Consider the following 22,173-nt stretch of genomic DNA (forward strand, 5'->3'; position numbering starts at 1 on the left):
CACGTTACTAAAAGCATGACTGTACTATAGAGATTAATAACAGTCATTCAAAAACTCATATCGCAATCCAATAAAGAGGTTTTCCTGCTGCCCAATTAGTCCCCCTATTACACAAACACTTCTGAAAAGCATCCTGATTTGTTTTACGTTACTGTCCTCTCTCTCTCGAAAGACACTTCGAAGGCAAAACAGGGAGAAGAGATCTACAGTCTTATTAAAGGACTGAATAATGTCACACGGGGAGGGGTCAGCCAAAAGAGCATCGATCCGTCCCACGTTTCATCAAATATAATGACTCTGAATCGGTGCATTCTGCCGATTTAATGAGTCCTAATGGCATCACAACTGACAGCGTAATGGCCCAATCTCTGGCTCTCTTATTACCGGTGTACGAGTCTCAGCACTGCACTGTAGTTACCTTCGCCGCTCCCATCATCTGGACTTCGAGATGAATACCTGCCAGTTACAGGCTGACCATTTACGTTTAATGAAGAGAGCGTTTAATAAAGTCATGTTTAATAAAAAAAAAAATATCTACATCCTAAAATGAACAGAGCTCTTTTTGATGGCAAGGGCTATCATTTCACAAGTATGTCTCTAGAACAAGAAAGCTAAATAAGAAATAAGATTAAGCTAAACATGTTGAAAGACATGTCAGTGCCGATCCAAAAGCAAGAGTACAGATATTGACTATGTGGTTAAATTAAATTGAATTACAAGTCACAATAACATGATTCAAATGAAAAGTACTTTAATATTATCGCACAAAACAGAATTGACCTACACAAAATATTTTGAAACCACTGCCCTCATTATGACAGTCCATCTCCTGCATTTCAGATATACAGATCACACAGAAACAGATCTGTTTGAGAGAGTACAGGGAGGACTGCAAAGCAAGTCAATAAAGTGTTTGGCACTAAATAAAGGAGGGAGGTGGGACGGCGGCTAAACCACACACTGAAATAATGCCGTGATTGTAATCCCACTAACAGAGCTGGCTGCAGGAGAGAATTATCACATTTTAAATGTTGATTCTGACAGCATGCCAAGCTCATGCCAGTCCCAGAAAACTGTTATGGCACTCGGCATTGTGTCAGGTAAGAGAAGCTGCCGGGGCAAACAATGCATCATTTATCACAGCGCCTCCAGCAAAGTCCGTATCGTATAACTAGAAATTTTCTGACAAAGCCACTGACACGCTGCGTCAGAGCGAGTGGCCATTTAACAGTTTGAAAAAACATTAAGGAAATATGAACTTCATTGTACTGGGGGTGGGGGGGGGGGAGAATTGCGCTTTATAAAAACTTTAAAAATACATCCCAGTGATATTACTGAAGTGCTTTTTATTGGCAGGTCGCTGGAGCTGTTATAGGCTTTAATGCATCTCTTTTGTATGAGTGGAAATAACACGGTGGGTTTGGATTGAGCAATTCTGTGGACGGGGCTCCTGAAAACTAAGCTATGATATCAGGAGCGCATATAAGTGTCTGCTCTTAACTCCAGCTTTAATGTCAGAGATACTGTTTGTTTTAGGAAAAGGTCGAATTACTTGGTGTTTTTGAAATATTTGTATTCATAGGATTTCTGTCCCTCCCTGAAAGTGTACAGCGATGCACGTGTGTTAAGCCAAAAAACACATTAAAGAAAGGCAAACTAGTGCAAACTCAACATGAACGATGGATTCAGGCTGGGGGATTGGGACCTATATCTGCTCCAAACAAATTACATCATTTTCCTTCTTTTTTAAGAGACTAATCTTGACATGAATTAGTGGCTCATGTTTTGATGACAGTAAACAGTTCGGCACACAGATTTGTTTTGCCCCTTCCCCCCAACACTTTAAATAGTGCAGAAAACACACCTGCCTATCCCCTTCTGACAGTCAGGTATAACACCCCGATGCCTTGTTTACTGTCAATATGCTGACGTTGTGCTCCGCGGCGCAAGGTGCATCGACTCTCCTTCACGATGCCCACAACCGTCCTGCACAGAGCTCCCACACCCCACGGCACAGCAGAGCTCAGGGTTAATCCGTGAATAACCTGAAGCCGACGATGAAAACACAACAGACCAGGTCAAGGGTCAATCCCGCTGTCCCGTTCCCCCCCAGCGCCATGCTTTTGAAAGTAGAATGACTTAAAACAAAACAGGCTGATGGCTCAAGCGATGAATGTCTATTAAAGGATGCGAATGAAGTTCAACAGTCAAGGGCAACATTGTAAAGCTGCCCTATTGCCACTGATGCAGCCAAACAATCACCCTCATTACAGGCTCTGGCAGGAACAACGGCTCCTGGAACGAGTCTTACATGCATTGTTTATTACTGTGGGGGTTGACATCCTGCAGTTAAAAACCATTAGACAGACAATATTGCTAAAGACACCCACGCAGATTTATTTTAATACTTGTACAGGCAATCAATAAGCTAATAGTGCTAGTAGTAGTTAGACTTCTCTGAGTTTCTTGCAACCTGTGCAGTTTAGTCTGAAATGTGAAGTTTCTGCAACACACTTTATGTAAGTTTATTTTGTGTTTGCTTAGCTTGGTGTACGCTGCCTTTCTGGCCAGGGCTCACTTGTAAAAGAGATGAAACTCTCAATGGGACGTCTCTGGTTCAATGAAGGAAAGATAAATAAATGCAAACCTGGAATCAACATCACCAATAAAGATCTGTTTGCAATGACAAGCCTCTGTTAGATGCACTTGCTGTCAGTAAGAGCCCAGCCTTTGTGTTGCTGCCATGCATGGAGAGCTTTGACACTCGGGGCAATGAGAAAGAGAGGCATGCCCTGCTGCTGTGGGGGGCTAAGTGTTTGTGTCTCACTTAAAGGATTTAAAGAAAAAAAAGCTGTTCGGATAGTGCGCTGTTTAAAGTTATTAACATAATAAACTCATCAGGGAATGGTTGGTAGATTCATTGTACAAACTGATGTCCCACAGTACTGAAAAAACACAATCACACAGACATTTGTGATACCAGGGTGCTAGTGAGACAGAAACCCAACAACACCGCAAATTAACATCCCAGAGAACTGGCAATCAATGCAATATATGAGTACATACTTTAAAATATATGCTGACAATTGCAAAGTGATGCAAAGGACATTATCTAAAAAGAAAACCGTGAAATTGGCGTGCGAAAAACAACCATTAAAAACACACCTTGCGGTCACACGCATTGCCTGTTTGTAAGCCATGGCGATAAGCTGCATCGTATCCCCAGACGGCTGTGTTTTTACACGGTTTACCTTGTTTTGCAGGATCACGCAAGAGTCCCGCACCGCACCGCACCGCACCGCACCGGTACCGATTCCCACAATGCTCCGCGCTCCTGCGCCACCTGGGTCCGCCGCCGAACCGCACGGCACGGGGCTGCTCAAGCGTCAAAACACGTCTATCGGGATGCAGTCAGAGCTCAGCGAATACGAGAGCATGGGTCACACTTTGCTTTGTGTGTTACTGTGTGTAGATTTTGCTGGAGTCGGAACTAGGGGGCACACGATTATTCTTTGAAATACGTAGATGAAGACAGTGTTGACGTGTGCGTACATCGTGTGTTATAAAATGTGTCTTTCAGCTAGTGGGACTGCTTCACAGACTCAAATTGATACTTTTAAAACTTCTGTAAAAAGTGCGACACCCAGAGCTGTGACGTCACCTGTAAAGAGCTCACGTACAAGATGAGCGCCGTGACGTCACTAGTCCCTATTCTAACTGGACTGGTCCCTAGTCAGGCCCAGCAATATCTAGATTAAATCTGTGTTGCAGGCCAGCAGCAATTAGCTTAATTGAGAAATGACCGTCTCTGACGCTCAGGGTCCTGGGTTCTAGTCCCACTTTCTGCATGTGGACACTGTTTGTCCTGTGTGGACATAAGGGGACATTGAAATGAAGCTTATACGAACATATGGGCCAGACTGAGTGTGTACCCTTCACTTTGTACAAGAGTATAAAGCTGTCTTCTTTCGGTGTCATCAGAGGAACATATCTAGAATGAAACGACCTGACAGATTTATCTCAGCAGAGACGTTTCCCATACCTCTCCAATTTTACTGCTTTACTGCTCAGATTGCTGAGATGTTTAGGGGGACTGAGGTTTTCAGTTTCTGGTGTCAATCGGACGAGGGGGAAATGGGGACATCTGTTGGACATGCTTTGCTACTACAGGGGACCTAGTGTGCAATGGGGTTTAATCACTTCCACATTTGTGTCCCATTAAAGTTGTTCATTAGGAATATTGTTACTGTTTCTACTACTAATAATAATAAAGTTTATATTTGATTGAGTTTGTAGTAATGACAGTGTATTGTTTATTAAATATAGAAAACTTTCCTTTTCTATAATGATAAAATCAACTTAATTTTAGTATCACTTCTAATTGGATAATGAAATGAGGCTTTGCTGATTGTGACTAGAAAACTCTATATAAAAAAAAGACAGTTGCCTGGAAATGTACAGCATTATTAGATTACACAGCCATGAAATTTCTCTGAGTACCCTATCGCTAACAACCAGTGACCCATTTGTTATTTGTGAAGCCATGAAATCCTCTGAAAAAACCTCCACACAGAAATAAAGATCCTTGGGAACGGCCGCGGCAGCCCGTCACCGGCTCTCTGGTCCCAGGAATAAAAGGTGAGTTATGTCAGAGAGAGGAACAAGTGAGAAGAAAAGATCCTCGGGCCAGAAATACTTGCGTGACTTAAAATGCTTTCCTAGCTTTCTTACCAAATAAGTGCCACGGCCATTCATACTTGCCATTCATTCAGGTGCCACTAAAAGGCATTCCTCGTGCCTTTGAAAGCACAAGCTGAAAGGGAGGAAGGTGCTATTCGGAGTCACTTATAAAACAACGGTGCAACCTCTGTCTTCTCACTGTTGGGTCCATAGTGCAACGTGTTAAATCCTAGCCTGTCTGAAATGAAGGGCAATAAAGTGCGTCCACCTTCAGTGAGAAAAGTATTTATACGGATATAAATCACAGGTTTATTCAAACTCAAGCTCCTAAGGTTACAGTATTAAGATTACTGACAAGTGAAACAAATTGGTTTTGGAACTTTTGAACTGTAAATTCGGTTGTGTTCAGCTCTTAAATACTGGTTTATGCCATTTCTCTAATATGTTCATATAAAACATTGATGGTTCACAACACACACAGAAAAGCACTAGTTCATATTGGAGTGTTGTATCTATCTATGTTTATGTTTTTATTGTGTTTTTGTTTGAATACATTCTTTTAAAGTTGTATTTATATTTATAATTTGTCTTTGAAGCCAATAAATGATTCACATGATGCTGAGCGGTGTAATTATTGCAATGTGAGAAGGTATATGTTACTCAGACTTACCAAAGAAGGAGATTTGTTTGATTCAGGTCAACTGCAGCCCGTGTCTGTGGAATTCTTAGCATGAAGGAAAACCTCTAAATTAAAGTTCAATGCTTTCTAAAATAAGAAATAAATGAGAAATAAGAAAAAATATATGGAGAAAACCTAATAACAGTAGGAGGAATATCTGTTTAGACTTAGGGGTGTTTAGACTTATGCTATTATATAAAAAAAAAAAATCGAATGTGTTATTGTACCAGTAATACTGTGAAATTAAACTCCCCAAAATTGGCAAAAAATACAATTCCCAATTAACCCCTACGTTGGACAAATATGCCCTGAAGCCCCAGTAACGTTATCCTGCTTGGATCACCATTTTCTTTTTGTTAGTAAGCCTGGAGCAGTTGTGTTTCTACACTTATGATGTGTGGACGTTTTTATTTTGTGGGTCTATTAAAGTTATGATACGGTATCTAAAATCAAGGTCAAGGTTGCCTGTAAATCAAAAACAGAGCAATGTCTTGTGCTTCTCCGTGACACCAGAAGGCCACAGAAAAGTATCCTTACAGTACTTTTAGCGCCTTTTCTCTGATCATCTACACCCTGATGATCCCTTCAATGCTGGGGTTTTAATGTCATGATGAACAGCCCTGTGCCCACATCGGTTTGACCGTTTGGCATCCGGAGCCCCCTCTCTGTGGAGACAGTGACAGATCACCGCCCGGCGCACCAGAGGGACTGAGCCCTGCGCCAGACGGAACTGCCCTGCTACTCCCAGAGTAATGGGGTGCGCCTGAGAGAGGGCTTTATCTCACGAGGAATGCGAAGGAAATGAGTCTCCTCCAGGCGAATTGTTCATCACCGAGCACAGACAGCCAGCTGACAATGGGGCCCGAGCAGGAGTCCGCCCCGGGGCTCCCCTCCCCGCCTCCCCGTGGACTCGGGTGCCTCGCTAAGTGCATTAAACACAATTCCTGAGAGCACATTTGGCAAACCGATCCCTCCTCATGCTCCTCCGCTGTTGAAATGCCGCCACGCACATCCAGCCTTGAAGTGCTGAGTTAAGGGGAGATGGGGCAGAGCCTGGGAGGTCCTGCCCTGCTCGTGTCTCTCTGATACACCTGTGTTTCGGGGGTTTCTTCCAGCCGAGGCCTGCCCGTGCCATGCTCCGACATGCCAGGGACCCTTGTGTACACACTGCCTTCATTCATACAGGGCTCTGGATATTCACTGTATCGCGCTGGAGAGCTGGCACACACACCGGGCGCACAGGGTGTGTGGGACACCTACAAAACACAATATAGTATCCCTGGTGCACAGACAAATTGATTTTAATGCACTAAATTTGTTATATTCCACTGCTGGAGTGAGTTGCAATATAATATCACAACTCTGCAGTGCGTTTGAAAGGCAAATTTACACAATACTTCTGTTTATTCTCTTTTAAAAGTACTATTGTACCACACAGTTGTGTATTTCAGCAGTGCGTTAAGCTTCAGTATAAGAGAGCAATGCTCTTAGCTGTCTCTCTCATGATGCCCCAGATAATGACATAAACAAATGAATTATAGAAATTGAGCAGTGTCCGGAGCAGAGCACAGTTTGTATAGCGCCTTAAACGTGTGTCCACGAGGAATGTTAAAAGCTTTCAACATCAAATCAAAACTGAGCCACCAGCTTGGGGTGAACAATAGAGGGTTGCCTACACCATCATATCATTATTCACTGCTAATTGCAATGTCTTCAGCTGAGACTGAAGCTTTTGCATTTCCATGGCTCAGGGTGCTACTGCTGCCGTCTTTGACTCGGCAGAGGAAGTTATGCTCTCCCTGGTAACAGAATTAGGATGCCCTGGGAAAAGTGTAAGCTATACTTTACAACAAACACGACAGTGATTGACAGTTTCATTATGACGCACTACAAATCCTTTAATCTCGCAGTAATGTCGAACAGTAGGCACTTGATGCCCTTTTTCAGCACCTTTCTGATCTGGCATTCACAAAAGGTTAAAAGACACTTGATGCTGTCTGAACATGCAATGCTATGAAATGAGCTTTGATCGCATGCACTTCAGATTTATTTTATATTGTGTGCCTGCCGAGTGTCGGCCTAGACAGCAAAATGAGTGTAGAAATGCAGAATCTTTCTGGTTCAATAAAAAAAAAGAATGTATCACAATTTTTCATAATCCATTTTAATTTAAACAGTTACTGTTTAAGAATTGTCAATTGCACGAATTAGCTTGTGTTGGCATGGATGAAACAGCAGCAATGCATTGTTATTGTCTTACTATAAGTGCACTTCAGGTTAACTATATTAACACGATTTTATTTTTTTATTTTTACAAAGGCTTACTTTTCAGGCAATGACATCTTTTTTCCAACAACAGTTAACAATACAAGCGTATTTTGACGTAATTTTAAAAGCGTGCCGTGTGGGCGTTTCTCACAGTATATAGATTAGTCCTGTTTTTATTACATTTACAGGTGTTAAAAGTTTGAACCATTTTGGGCTTGTGATCACTTGATCTCCTCACAGGTTTTGTAGTAATTTACAGCTATTCTAAAGTTGTTGAAATGTTTGATGTGTCATAAAGCATAAAAAATACTGTCCAGATGAAAGTCAAAGGTTAAGAATTTTTAAATCAGCTTTTCCAATCTTTGCTAAATCTGATAGTTAAAAATATTTTATTATGACATACCAGCCATTAAACCATTTCATCGAGCGCTCAATTAATCAATCAATCACAGTGATTCACTATGAAGCACCAGCGGGAATTCGCTGCGGTGCAGAGGCTCCTTAGCGTCCCAAGCCGAGGTGCAGAAATACGGCCTGTGTGCAGACTGGAGCGGCTCTCAGATGCCGCTTTTACGGCCCTGCGAATGGAAAAACAGTCTGGCTTTCCGATTAAAGCCCCTCTCAGTTACCAAATAAAGCGCCGTGTCAGGCCCATCTCCCGGTATTAGACACACATTCCCGGACCCTACAGGAGTTGGCTTCGTCCCGGGGCCCCTGTGGCTCCCGGGGTCTGGAGGGGCCCCAGCGCCTCTGCGCACACCAGCGCCGCTTCACACAGGATCTATCAAACCTACAGCCTCGACAACAGCAGGCTTTACTGCTCTGTGTGAAGCCAGCAATGGCAATGGAAATGTGAGGTCATTTCTTACTCACAGAAAGAATATACTTGTCTTAAAATGTTAATAGTAGAATGCTATATTATTATTATTATTATTATTATTATTATTATTATTATTATAATTATTATAAGACAACTACTACCACTACTTGACCTACTATCAATCAATCAGTGATGTTTTGTTTAGTATAACTTTTTTATTATTTACTATTAGGCCTACAGTGTTACTACTGATATGTTATTCTGTTCATCATTGTTATTTAAATACGTTAATTAAGATTAATGGTAATATATGCAATACACAATACCATTTAGTTCATTAAGTATTTATAATTTATATTGTGTGACCATGAGCCATCTCCGCCACCTGCTGGTGCTAACTGCACAAGACAGGTCTCCATAGGAAACTCAATTCTGATTCTGGTTGATTGTTCTTGGACTTTAAAGTTACTGTCAGGCCTATTTCAATGTGGCAAATCTATGCATTTACTGATGTTCATGAGAGACGCTGGATTTACTGTGACATTACATTACAGGGGAGTTGCCACTTAGAGAAACCACAAAGAATACACTTTATATTTGTTTCTAATTCATGCTTTCTCTATGAATTGCTTCTGTGCTTGCTTCCCATTTAATTGGTAAGTATAATGATTAGCATAACCAAATACTGATCGATAAATATCATGAAACACTGACTTTGTCCTGCCTGGAAGTCACAGGTCTCCATAGGAAACCCAAGCGGGGCTGTTCATTGTGTATCTTGGTATTTCAGTATTGATTGACACCCAGGGCTTGTGTTGGTGCGCCCCCCAGTCTTCTGCTTTTTTCACGCATGATCTCTTAATTACTCAGCTAAACCATGAGCCCATTGCTCTTAATCAATTATCTTGACTAAGAGCCATAAAATCAACACGAGTTTGACCAAGTTAAAAAAAGAAACAACAACAACATTGACGTCAGTGTCAGTTTGTATCAGTTATTTTGAAACGTGAAAAATACACTCCAAATGAACAAGCCCTGGAGATGTCCGGGCACAGATCAGCATGTCCTCTATCAAAATTCTCTCTAATTTACACTTATTGCTAAACCCCAGGTATGTGGATAACTGTCACATTTTATGGCTCCCCAATGTACCTTTTTTCATGAAAAAGCAAACACCAACATAACATACATACAAGACAGAGATAATGCTTTGTTGAGAGTTATTGCAGCGAAGTTGCTCTTATTCCTCCGGTCCCCGAGGCTGACAGATGCAGTGCTGGTTGTCGAGCCGGCACTGGGAGCCTCTGGCCCGCAGACACGCTGCTCCCACTGTGATTGTGATGGATGGTGCCGGACGGGCGAGGCCTTGCGTCAGTTCGAGGAGTTCATCAGAGCTGCTTCAGGACGGGGTGAACTTTAAAGCCCATGTTTCACCATAAGACTAATTACATTCTTTCTTTTTTACACACTGACATTGTTTTAAATAATTATGCTACAGAAGAATTCGAATTAGACATTTTCAGGTTTTGTTTTTTGTATATTATCTTTTACACAGCAGTGTTAGAGCAAGTATTACTTCAAATCCACTCCTGGGTCAATTGATTTTTATTCTAAATGAGCTCTTAATTAGCTCACTGAGTTACTTATGTAATCCAACTCTTTTACCAGGATTAAAGGAGATAAGGGGCCTTAAACTCCTGCTCTACTGCACTTTTTTATCTACTACTACTACTACTACTACTAACCATTTATTTGGCAAATTGAACAAATTAACCATTCTGTCTAGGTTGTAGGCAGGTACAGTGTGTGTTTTTTTTGTTTTCCTAAAGAGATCTGTTCCCCAGCTGTTAAAAATGTGTGTGTTTAAGTTATATGTTATAGCTGTTTGTCGAGGCTGTTTTCTTGTCTGGAGTTCACCTATACAGTGGGAAATAAATGGCAGTGTCACTGAAGCCATTACCTTCTGTCACTTGTGTAATTTGGCAGCAGGCAGGAGACACATGTGACGTGTCTGACACCCGCCATCGATCACCTCCGCCAGCCAGTCAGTCAGTCATCTCAGTTCAGGGTTACGGCTCCCTCCTCCCCATCTATTACAATAACTGTCACTCACTGTCTGGCCACAGACCGAAGAGAGCAGTCAGCCCTGATTGATGCAAACCATACGCAAATCAAGACACGGAGGCGAGGACGGGTGAGAAGACAGTGGCAGTGGCAAGTTCACCTGCGGACATCCTGTCAGCTCTCCGCCCCGAGCCCCCCGTGTCCTCCATGGGAGCAGATGTCTGGGGACAGGGGTAAAGTGGGGAAATGGCTGCAGGTAGTTTGGAGAAGATGTTATCGGCCGTTAACAGTCGGTCCGTACTATAATGGAGGGGCTGGCTGCAATTACTGCCTCCTCCATCTCTCCAGGACAAATTGAGATTGATGAGGAAGAGAGCTCAGGTCCTCGCTTGCCTTTTAGACCTCGGGAATATCAAGTGCATGTCTTCCCAAATCCCGTTTCAGTGGCTGAGAAAGAGGGGCATCTCCGGGTGAAACTCAAAACATTACTTAGAGCCCAGGATTGAGAAAGTGTCTGCGGACGTCTTCCTCACCTCGGGTTTCTGAGCTACTGAAACTGCTTAATCAGCAGGACCGGTCTTTTGTATCAGACTGAAATTGTTGCAGACAAAAATGAATACTTGACGGATGCTATTAAAAGGATATACCCTACCAAGAGATCAACACAACGCTACAGAAAATGAATTTACGCATACCCGTTTACTAGGCAATCTATTAAATAAGAGGCCTTTATTAGCCAACTATAAGGGACACATTATGAGCTTAAAATGTCCACAGTTGTGTGTACAAATTCAGATGCAGAGGACACACAATCATCGACTTAAACACTCACTAGTCCTGAAGTAGGCTTTACCATCTGGAACTCACATTTAAAGCGTTTTATCCCAGTGCTTGTTGTTACTACCTGAGAGCTTATAAAACTGGCTCCTGGCCCCCATCCAGGGATTAAAGATGAGAAACCCGTCTCACATCTGTGTTCCTGTGTCCCAGTGAACGTGCGGCGCTGGGTTCGGTGTGAAATCGTGGACAGAGATGCTTCGCTGTTGGCGATGATATATAGAAATAGAAACGATTGAGGGAACAAAGAATAGATTCTCCACCGATTAAAGGATGTGTAGACATATTTTATATAGTCTTTTTTATCAGCTTGCGTCCTTTTCTTGGCTCATGCAACATGTGTCTGTATGCAATGAAATTGAAATGGATCGAGTGCTTTTAAAATGGCTTACGTGTGTGCGGAGCATATTTATTTATTTTTGTGTGTGATTGTTTGCTTTCCACACAGGTTTCACAAGATTGCCCGTACCGTCCTGTCCTTCAGGGACCTTTTGTGGTGTGGTTTCCGCAGGAGCTGACAGACTGACAGGTGAAGCGCGGAGATCAGTCTGAGAGGAGATGACCGTTTCCACTGAACACATTTCAACACAGGTCACGGCCGATTGTGTCACCCTGTGAATCACACTGTGGCGTTTATGTGACAGATGCCAGATGCTACATCCTCTCGCTTGGTTTCCATAAAATAATGTACTGCATCCATGTAAAATGCTTGAAATTCTCCATTTGCTGACAACATGTTTTACGTGGTATATATAAAGACAGGTCTGAGAAAAGGGCTATAGAAGGTTGAATTGATTGTTTTGTAAAGCAATTGGAGCCAATTGAGCTACTGTAAGGGACTTTCCACACATTTCCCACTGCGTTATCTTTACATCCCCAAAAATGGGACGTGGGCTTCTTTATTCCCGTGATTGATGGTCAGGCCATGATGAGTCCATAACTCACACTTGTGCAGACGAGCCGCGGACATGCTTCTCAGATTGCCGAGGTTTAAAGGATCAGGTGATACTGTTGCTTTACGAGCTGGCAGTGCATTCAAAGCAATATCCTTTATGTGTAACAGGAAATAAATGATGGTGATTAATAAGTGCATAGACTTCCTAGACTATTACAGTTTGGCACTTGTCGTTTTTCTCTTCTTCCCTGTTTTTGGGTCAGCGCTCAGAAGCCTCGCAGAACCTGATTGGCCTGTATCTCCGCAGTCTGGTGACGGACAGTCCTGTACTGGATCTAAGCGCGAGTGTTTTCACACCAGGACTCGGCACCACAGCGAGGGAGAGTCATGGTTTCAGGCTGTTTTCTGTGCATCTCTGCGGTGTATTTACTATAAACCCCTCCGCAGCAGCCAGACCGAGGGAGCTGTAGCTCGGGGGGAAGAGAAATCGATCCCCTTCTCTGAGTACAGCTACCTGTGTTATGAATCAGGTCTAAAATTAGCACCATTGTCCGAGGGTTATGCTATGTCCTGAGAGTTGCACCTTGTTTTCTAAGTGGCCACCGGCTGTGTGATCAACGTGTGCAGCAGGAGGCCGATGTGTGGGCTGCCGAGGCATGCGACTGGCTTCTGGGCTCATCGTGTGCAGGAACGGTGTTTGTGAGGGCGGTGCAGGGAGGTGTGTGGCTCTGTCTGTCTGTGGAGCCGGTACAGCAACGACAGCTCCTGCCAAATAGCCAACCGAAGAGTTTCAACTGTGCCCCGGGGAGACCACCCAGCTAGGCAATATGAGGACTATGTCATATGCCTTTCTGTTGGACCACCATCACAGACAGATAGAAAAGGAGAAGAAGATCTCAGTGGTCACTGATACTGACTGAACAAAATACTTCGCAAGATCAACAAAACCTCCCCCCCGCCTGAGAGGCAGAATGCTGCCGAGATCAGGGACAGTGCTGAAGGGCCACGGGCGATACGGGTGACATGTGACAAGGGAGTTGCACAAGGCCTGACCCCGAGTCCGGTGCACACGCTGACCCCGAGGGGGGCGAGGAATGTGGCGGGGCGGCATTCAGGGAGGGAGACGCGCTTTCCCAGAGCCCCGCCGCCCGTCCGCCCACCCGCTCGCCCTGGCTGCTGGGGAGGAGCAGGTGTCACACGCCAGGACAGAGCACCTGCTGGGGCTGTGTGACTGGACCGTGACTCTCCGGGACATGAGGCCTACGTGCAGCGCTATACGGAAGTCAGCGCCATCTCAGTCAGTCTGACAGCCTGCCCACACAAGTGTGCTCAGCTCACTGGTATGTTTTAGATACATTGACCCAAGAGGTGTCCTTAAGGTAGGCATAGGGACGTGCGTACATACACACTTAGATTTACAAGGTTTGTAAAAGTAAACTCAGTGACTTTGAAGTTCTGCTGGCACCAAATTCTGATTCTGGTTGATTGTTCTTGGACTTTAAAGTTACTGTCAGGCCTATTTCCATGTGGCAAATCTATGCATTTACTGATGTTCATGAGAGACGCTGGATTTACTGTGACATTACATTACAGGGGAGTTGCCACTTAGAGAAACCACAAAGAATACACTTTATATTTGTTTCTAATTCATGCTTTCTCTATGAATTGCTTCTGTGCTTGCTTCCCATTTAATTGGTAAGTATAATGATTAGCATAACCAAATACTGATCGATAAATATCATGAAACACTGACTTTGTCCTGCCTGGAAGTCACAGGTGTCCATTTCAAACTAATGTTGTGCCACACCAACGGAGTAAAGAGGATTGCGGAGCTACAAAGGTATCGCTTTAAACCCCATCAAACACCCCGAGCATCTCTCCCCTTTCAGTCGGCCTAATCCCGGCATTATTCTCCACAGAGGTAAAGGGGAAAAGAGGAAGAGATTAGTGCAGGGGGCTTTTTCTTCCCTTCAGCCTTCTGTTGACAAAGCAAACGTGAGAAGATGACTTGAATTGTCATGTAAATGAGCCGACACCACGCCACGCAACGTGGAATTGGCTTCGCTCATCTGAGGCAGTTTCCAAAAAGGAGTCTTAGTAATGATCTTTATTTTTTCCACTGCGAATTTAAGATTGCTTCTTTATTGCACCTTTATCGGTTTGAAAGAGATATAAAGTGAAGAAGATATCATAGACGGCCATCGCCTCACCAAGCTTCTGCCATTACAAGTGGTTTTTCAGGTGGGCAGATCTGAAGTGTGGGAGATGCCTTCACACAATGTGGTGTCAGTGGAAATCACTTACTCAGCCATGCTGTACAGTGTGATGAGTTTTTAAGACTTTGCTATATGTGGAAAAAGTCATTTTAACTTTTCAGATGTTCTTGCTGACTTTAAACCTCCTAAAGATCTTTGAATCCGTCTTTTAAGTCATCCCCTCAGCCATACCATTACTCTGGTGTCCATTGGCATATCACATTAATTAATTTCAGCCTGTGGGAATAGCTTAAGAGTTTTAAATGCCTCACTTACAATGATAAAGGATTCATGTAAAATGTATTAGAAAGTGATTGCGCACAATCTCTCTCTCTCTCTCTCTCTCTCACACACACACACACACTTTTATACTATTTACTGATTCTGTATTTATGTATATATGATTAATTGTGGAAGTATAGTAATTGATTTCTTCCCGGTGTTGTTGTTTCTCGTTACGTTCTCTTCAAATCTGTGCATCACTTTTGAGTCCCTCTCAGTAAACTAAATTGTGCTTCACGCGTCACAGTAGACAGCTTCCTCCGAGTGTCTGTTCTCTCGCACAAACATAATAGCTACTCCACTGCCTGAATCCGTTTAGCTGTCAGGTAGCAATTTGTGCTGTTCTGGTGTGCGTGATCTGCAACTGACAGGAAGCATGTGTTCTCGGAGCTGAAGGAAAACAGCAGAAGGTGTCAGAGAGAGAGAACATTTTGGCCCAGAAACAAACATCACACTGTGCCCGGGATATAATTCCCTGTGAGATATAGCCATTCGACTGAAAGAAAAGATATTGTGGATGCTGTAGCATTGAAAAATAAATCAATGTCCTCTATGTCTGAATCATTGAAGCTATTAAATGCATTCATTACAGAACTATAAACTATAAAACTATAAACTATAAGGTATTCCGTATTGCCCTATATAGACACAGTTAGATACTTGCAAACCCACACACACACACCAGGCAGCAGCCTATGCTAACAGACATGGTGGATATGGGTGATGTGAGGAGGGCAGGAGACGGCAGCCGTAGCCGCATGTTTCCAGGCTGGTGTTCGTCCTGTGTTTGTTTTCCAGCCGCCGAGGGAAGGAGGCTGTCAGAGGCTGTCGGCGAGAGACGGCCGGAGAGGAGAGGAGAGGAGAGGAGGAGGAGATGAGACACCGAGCCTGCGGCGGGGCAGGTTACAAGACAGTGCCACCCACAGAGATGGCCACAGTGGCTCCTGGGCAGATGCAGGACACTCAGCGAAACTGTTGACGGACAACTGACTTTTCTTTTTTCTCCCCCCTGTTTCTCTCTCTCTCTCCTGCCACAACATCCTGAGAGCACGGCCGATCTAATTGGTCATCTGTGACTGGGCTGGGAGGAAGCCGGGAGGCCCTCCCGAGGGACAAGGGGCCGGGCGCTGTTTTCTCAGGGATGGTCGGGACAGGATGTCAACAGCGGTTTAAGCCACCGAAGGAGAGAGAAAAAAACTGAAGCGAGTGGTTGTGGAGGTATCGAGTTGCAGAGTCTTCTTGGCCGAAATGAAGTGAAATTTGACCCCTCTAGAATGAGATAGTGTATGAAAAACATAGATGTAAAACTCAAATTAACGGTGCAAATGGTCATTGATTTTCACCGCTGTTTAATCGGGTTTGAAAGTCAAATGGATTCAGATGCTGACAAATTATGTAAGCAGGGCGACGCGCGCTGACAAAGCCCTGTGATGATCTCCCGGCTAATCTCTCAGCAGGCCTCCTTCCCTCTGAATACACTCAGCATTGATGAGGCTGTTTCTGCGGGTCTTTCCACGTTGTACTCCATATGAGAATACTGTGTGTACACCACGATCACAGAAGATAAATCCCCCCAAAAAAATAGGAATGATTAAAAACACCCCATACTCACAGACCAGAGAAGCAGACAAATGAGCAAAATGGCTTTCGATTCATTCTTCTTTCTGCAGGCGTCTTTCTTTTTCTGTTTTTCTTTGCTCAAGGTAAGATAAGTACGTTTCTGTTCTGCAACTTTTAACTGACCACCTTCAAAACACACTACTGCTTTCCTGACTCATGAACTCAATACAAGTAAGACAACAAATATATCTCAGTCCATCCTTTCATCTTTCTGCTGGGAAGAAAAACAATCAGGGGGCATTACTGCCAACCTCTCCGGTGTCTTTGTTGTTTAATTCTCAAAGGAGCAGTCATCCCTTCAGGGGGGCTGCAGGGGTCCCTCTCGGTGCCAGAAGGTGTTGTGCTGAACCTGTACAAACAGACTTCTTCCTGGGTGATGAAATGAGGGATTATAAAGAAGACATGTTCTCTTAATCCACCTCCATGCATAATGTATCGCTACTGTGGAGAAAGAGGAGGCCTGGAGCAGAGCCATTTGTGTTCGAGAAGAAGAATCCCTTTGCACATGTTCCCAACTCGGTGAAGGGGGCACGATACGGGTTTTTCACTCCTTACTGTGCATCTGAGGGAGGTAGTAAGTCTGTAGTAAGTCTAGGGCACTCCTGGCAGTATTCCCACTCTCACCAGGCTTTAACACGAAGAGACCCTCAGAAGGATTCGATACGCATAAGCTGACACGCACCACTAGAGTTTAAATGAAGTTGGTGACGGCTGCAGCAGGGGGTTTATCTCTGCGATGTGCCGAGGATCCCCGGTCCCAACTGACGGCAAGAGCTGTCGCGGGAAACTGCCCAGTGTGGTGTAAACAGCACGTGTCATTGCACGCAAATATCCGCCTTCTGGTAATTGGGCCTGGCGGTTTACTTCCAGCAATTTCTGTTGCTGTTGCTGTAACTATATTTAATGTAAACTGTATAAGGGTGTCCGCCAATAAATACATATAAATAATAATAATTCGTGAGAGGTAAGTACACAGCGTTGTTCTGTTCTGGACCGTGCGTCAGTCAGGCATGCAGTTATATCAAAAAGTGTCTGCAAAGTGCAACAGCTGGGACACTGAACATGAATTTGTCATTAAAGCATATTGCTGTTTTTTAATTGTTAACACAACATTACCTGCATTGCTATATTTAGAGCTTAGCAATCACTGCATACAAATGATCACGAACAACAACCCTCACCTTAAATCGAGCTTAATTATAAACCAGGCTCATTAAAGTTCTCAAAAGTAAACTAATGAAACGATTTATCCAAACCTTTGAGGTGTAATAGCAGCAGTTCAATTTGACTGTGTTGACATGTCATGTCTCAAGATGCATCATCTTTCCAGCAGATGGCAGCACGGAGTTTCAGTTTATCGTTCAGCACCGGCATCTGTGTCATCATTGCCACCTGGTGGTAAAACCTTTATTGCAGCCCTTATTATTAAAGAACACTGCATTAGAATTGCAATAGGATTGAAAAAAGAAAATAAATACAGTCCGATACTAAAGGGGTTTTCTATAAGTTGCTGAAATAACAGCCTTCTTACTCCATTGCCTGATGTATGTACTCTGCTCAGCTGTACTGAGACTGTATTCCCACTGTACTGCATTTATAGAGACTGAAATCCCCAAAATTAAAAACTTTCCATATAGCCCCTTTGTTTAGAAATGAACTTATTAGGATGATGTTAGACACACAGACTTTGTAGTATTGCTAAAGCAACACATTCACAGTGCAGTGTAAATGCTTGACTCACAAGAGTTAAGGACCACAGCTAACAGACTTTGAGCAGGGAGGGCAGGTATGCTCAGTATGATTAATCTGAACTGAATTTACGGAGAGAGAATGAACGTTTGTCTTTTATAGCTGCCATATAGTAGGTGTGTAATCAACAGTTATCAAGCTGTTCTTTTTAATTGCCTTTAACCCTGCAGAAGTAGCAAATCCATGTTTGGTGAATTTCTACCTCATACCATACCATGTCCAGTAAAGTTTTGATGAATTGCCCAGTCCTTCTCTAACAGATCAACTGCTTGCAGTAGCACTACCTCACGTTCAGATGTCCTTTATTTAATTTTAGAGCAACAAATAATAACACAACGACTGCAAAATCATTTGAAACACTTTTTAGAACAAACATGAGACATATGTTTATATTTGAACATCCAGTCTCATGGTTCTCATTTGTTTATGTACATGGCATCCCACGTGCGTTCAGGAAAGATTTGAAGACATCACTCAGTGACAGATTTAACAGTAGAAGTGGACAGGAAAACATGTGCTCTAATAATTCACAGAGAACATGAATATTTAAATATGTTAAAACTTAGACACCTTAAAGAGGTGAGAGAACAGAGATAAGTAGTTCATAATACATTATAGAAGCATAATGGTGAAGTGTAATAATGAGGATTTGAATTAATATAACTTAGTCTCTTTCAGTGAGCACCATCAGCAATAAACACTCTTTGTGTACGTGACAAGCTGTACATTGTAGTTCCTGTGAGCCCCTGATAGACACACAATCCCCAAAAGAAAGATATTTAAAAACAAAATAATCAGTATGTAAAGTCTTTTGAATATTCTACTATTATTAAGATCATCTCCTTCTTGGGAAAATGCCATATTAAAACCACAGCGTCTGTGACAACACTTTGGTACTTTGTTCCTAGATTCTAGAACAGTTTATTTTTCATGGGCTAAATTTACTTTGATGTCTTTTAATGGGAGAGTCTAAATCTCATTTCATTAGACCAGTATTTCTGCACTCTGGTCCTCCACAAACACAGTGGCTTTCATTTCACCTGTGACTCTGGTCTGTGGACCGATTCAACCGCCTCCCTCTGTCCAAAGCAGGTAACGATTTAATCTGAGCTACAGAACCAGCTGGGTTGTACTCTCAAGGGAGGGAACATAATAATACTATAGACATACCATTACACAAGCTACACAGATTTTAAATTTGAGATGAATTTGAACAGGGATTTGTTAGTGTCCCGGCAGGTGAAACCCATTAGTACATCATCACTTCTTTCGGTGCGTCTTCTGTGGGCCTCTCTTGCTCCTTCTGCTGGTGGTATCGGGCGTGCTCGTAAATGTAGATCACGGTGATAGCGAGGAGGCTGCAGACGAGAGCAGGGATCAGGAGGTAAAAGGTGTATTTCATGGTGTTCTGGATGTCGTAAAGGTCCACGTTCTCCTGTATGTCCCCTTTTATGATCTCCGCCGACAGGGCACTTGTCTCGGCGTTCACCACAAACAAGATGATCGAGAGAAGAATGAGGATGGCTGGAAGAAACGGCGTTTTTAAAGAATATCAGTATGACAGTTCCATCTAACATTCCAGGAGGGCTGAACACACATCGGTCACTGGGTTTTCTGCGTCTGTCAGATTCACTGTTAGGGCTGAGGAAGTGAACAAGGAGGAGTCTGAGGAGGAAGCTGAGGAAGAAGGATAGGAGGCTGAGGGGGAAGCTGAGGAGGAGAATGAGGAGAGGTCCTAGAAGAGGCAGCACAAGGATCTGTAGCAGGATACTCACCGCTAATGGAGCTGGTGGTGTACAGTCCCAGAGGGCCCATGTAGGTCTCAAAGGGGTTGCTGACACTGTTGTACATGGTGATAATGAAGCTTAATGCTGAGCTGATCAGGCTGAGGATGATGAATGCTATAACCATGTTGTGAAGGATGTTTGGGGCACCCCCCCGCTCGCCTAGAGATGTCAAAACTACAGACAGAGAGAGAGAGAGAGAGAGATTAAACTGGTAGAAAATATATAGTTTGCTTGCTGGTGTGATAAAAAAAGGTCTGATCTGATCATCTTTTGCTGAATCAGAGATATTTTATTTATCGTAACAGATGATACTGTTAATCAAACTTTCTTTTATAACCCAAAGGATATGTCTATTGTACAATTTCCAAAGAATGTATATCTAGGTCTGATTTACCTACAAACCAGGAGAATATGTTTTACCTGAGATATAACAGGAGGGATTTTTTCATTGATAATAAAGTGTCAATATTAACCACAATGTGCCTTTGCAGTCCATTTCTAATTGTAATCAAATAAAGAATCAATAAATCAATCCATCACCTGTGGTTGGGTAGAAATACAATTCATCCCAAATTACATCATTCTGATCAATGAGTTCATGAGTCAATAAGTGTTTTAAATAGCAATGCTACATTTCCCTTTTTGTGTTTGCGAATGTGTGGAACTGAATACAATATTATAAAGAGAGAGAGAGGAGGCCATAGCAAGCCTGGATCTCTAAAGATAATCTCCTTCCTATTAAGGCTGGATCATACAGTGCGAAGCACTGAGCAACGCCCAATATGGTCGTTCATTGTCCCTGTGAGAGAGATGGGCATCTCTGGAGATGGAGGGTGTCTGTGGAGGGTGGCTCTGCTGCTACAACATGGAGGGCTGCTAATGGCAGGTCAGTGCACTCCTTGCATTTCATCAACATTTAAACTCAGCCTTGCAAGAAGGTCTGACCCTTTTCAGATTGTGGCTCATTGCTCGACTGAGGCGTTGAGGACTTTGCTTCCAGGATTTCCCATCAGGATTAGACTTGATGGGCAAGTATAAGGTAAACTGTAGAGTGGATTTGCCATTTCCCCTCTGCCTACCTGCTCTCTCACTTGTCGTACATCGTGGTTTGTCCCTAATATTCCCTGTATGTATCTTTGGTTGAAGTCCTGCTAACCATTTTTCCTCCTTAAAGCTTTCCTCAATAAACACGAGATATTATTACTGCCGAGAAGGTCATGGAAATAAAGATATAGTGTCCCTACAGGAACGCAAGGAACTCAGTGTTTTTCAGTGTTAATGGCACAAGCTTGCTGGTGTGACGCAACCTGTCGGAGGGCACAGGACCTCTGAGGTACTGGACACTCCCTCACACTTCAGAGGCGTACTTCACTCTGAGGGGAAAACTGCTAGTCTCCATATGACAGTCCACATGAGAGATTTAGAAAATGTGACGATTGGCCTATATTCGCTTCTTATTTTGTCTGACTATTGACAGCGATTGACGATGTCAGAAGAAGAAGAGGCATTACCTGTAATCGTGAGAGGCGTACCGAACGTCGGGCAGGCGCTTCGACTCCCTACTGCCTGGAAAAGTCCAAAAGTGATGTAAGCAGTCCCGTTCCCTTCTGTTTGATTGAAGCCTTTGCAGATCATTGTGGAAAAGATCCATTCGTTCGAGGCTAGCGTGAAACACAGAATCGAGGCGCAGATGGCAGTGCAGAGAGCTCCGGACAGGAAAGACAACGTTTTTGTGGTGGACGGCATGGCTGCACAGCTTCCCTCGCTGCCCGCTTCTTCACAGGCGTCTCTGTCAGCTTGAAACCCACGGCCGCTCCTGGTGTCGACACAGACACGGCTTCTCCCACGGCTCAATCTTTCCCAGCAGGAAATGGAAAGAAGTGAACGTTGATCGGCGCGAGAGCAATAAAGGCTCTGATGAAGCGTCTGAACTTTGGTCAAGTGAAGCAGGGTTGTCATAGTGTTCTTTTATTATCCTACCCCATAAAAAAAGGTTATCGATCATACGTGAAATAGTTGTGATGTTTCCGTACATGTTTAAACACCCATGACATGTTAATCCCCAGCTGTGTCCTCAAGGGGGACGGAGACCCTGCAACTCTCTTTGGTACAAGAGAATTGATTACACACAACTTCACACGCCTCTGCCTTTAATTAAGGCGTGATGTTTGAAAAACTCAAAGTTATATTATTTATGTATTTTCAACCAGAACCACAATCATCTACAGCGCAATAGA

General features: G+C 43.4%; 1 protein-coding gene across 1 annotated transcript; it reads right to left on the minus strand.

Moving 5' to 3' along the window:
* Window positions 1–18,434: 18,434 nt before the first annotated feature.
* On the minus strand, window positions 18,435–21,819 carry clrn3 (clarin 3). Its single transcript, XM_066693627.1, has 3 exons — window positions 21,448–21,819; window positions 19,925–20,110; window positions 18,435–19,673 (listed from the first exon to the last, which is right to left on the minus strand). Exons 1-3 carry the CDS (start codon window positions 21,680–21,682, stop codon window positions 19,399–19,401), a joined length of 696 nt encoding a protein of 231 aa, XP_066549724.1. The 5' UTR covers window positions 21,683–21,819; the 3' UTR covers window positions 18,435–19,398.
* Between the last annotated feature and the right edge of the window lie 354 nt (window positions 21,820–22,173).

The sequence above is a fragment of the Amia ocellicauda genome, chromosome 20 (genome assembly GCF_036373705.1).
Source record: "Amia ocellicauda isolate fAmiCal2 chromosome 20, fAmiCal2.hap1, whole genome shotgun sequence".
NCBI lineage: Eukaryota > Metazoa > Chordata > Actinopteri > Amiiformes > Amiidae > Amia > Amia ocellicauda.

Excerpts from the sequence above, each read along its gene's own strand:
- clrn3 (XM_066693627.1), bottom strand. The coding sequence starts at position 21,682 with ATGCCGTCCACCACAAAAACGTTGTCTTTCCTGTCCGGAGCTCTCTGC. Across the intron at positions 20,111-21,447 it reads TACGCCTCTCACGATTACAG|TTTTGACATCTCTAGGCGAG; the intron begins GTAATGCCTCTT and ends CTCTGTCTGTAG. Across the intron at positions 19,674-19,924 it reads CACCACCAGCTCCATTAGCG|CCATCCTCATTCTTCTCTCG; the intron begins GTGAGTATCCTG and ends CGTTTCTTCCAG.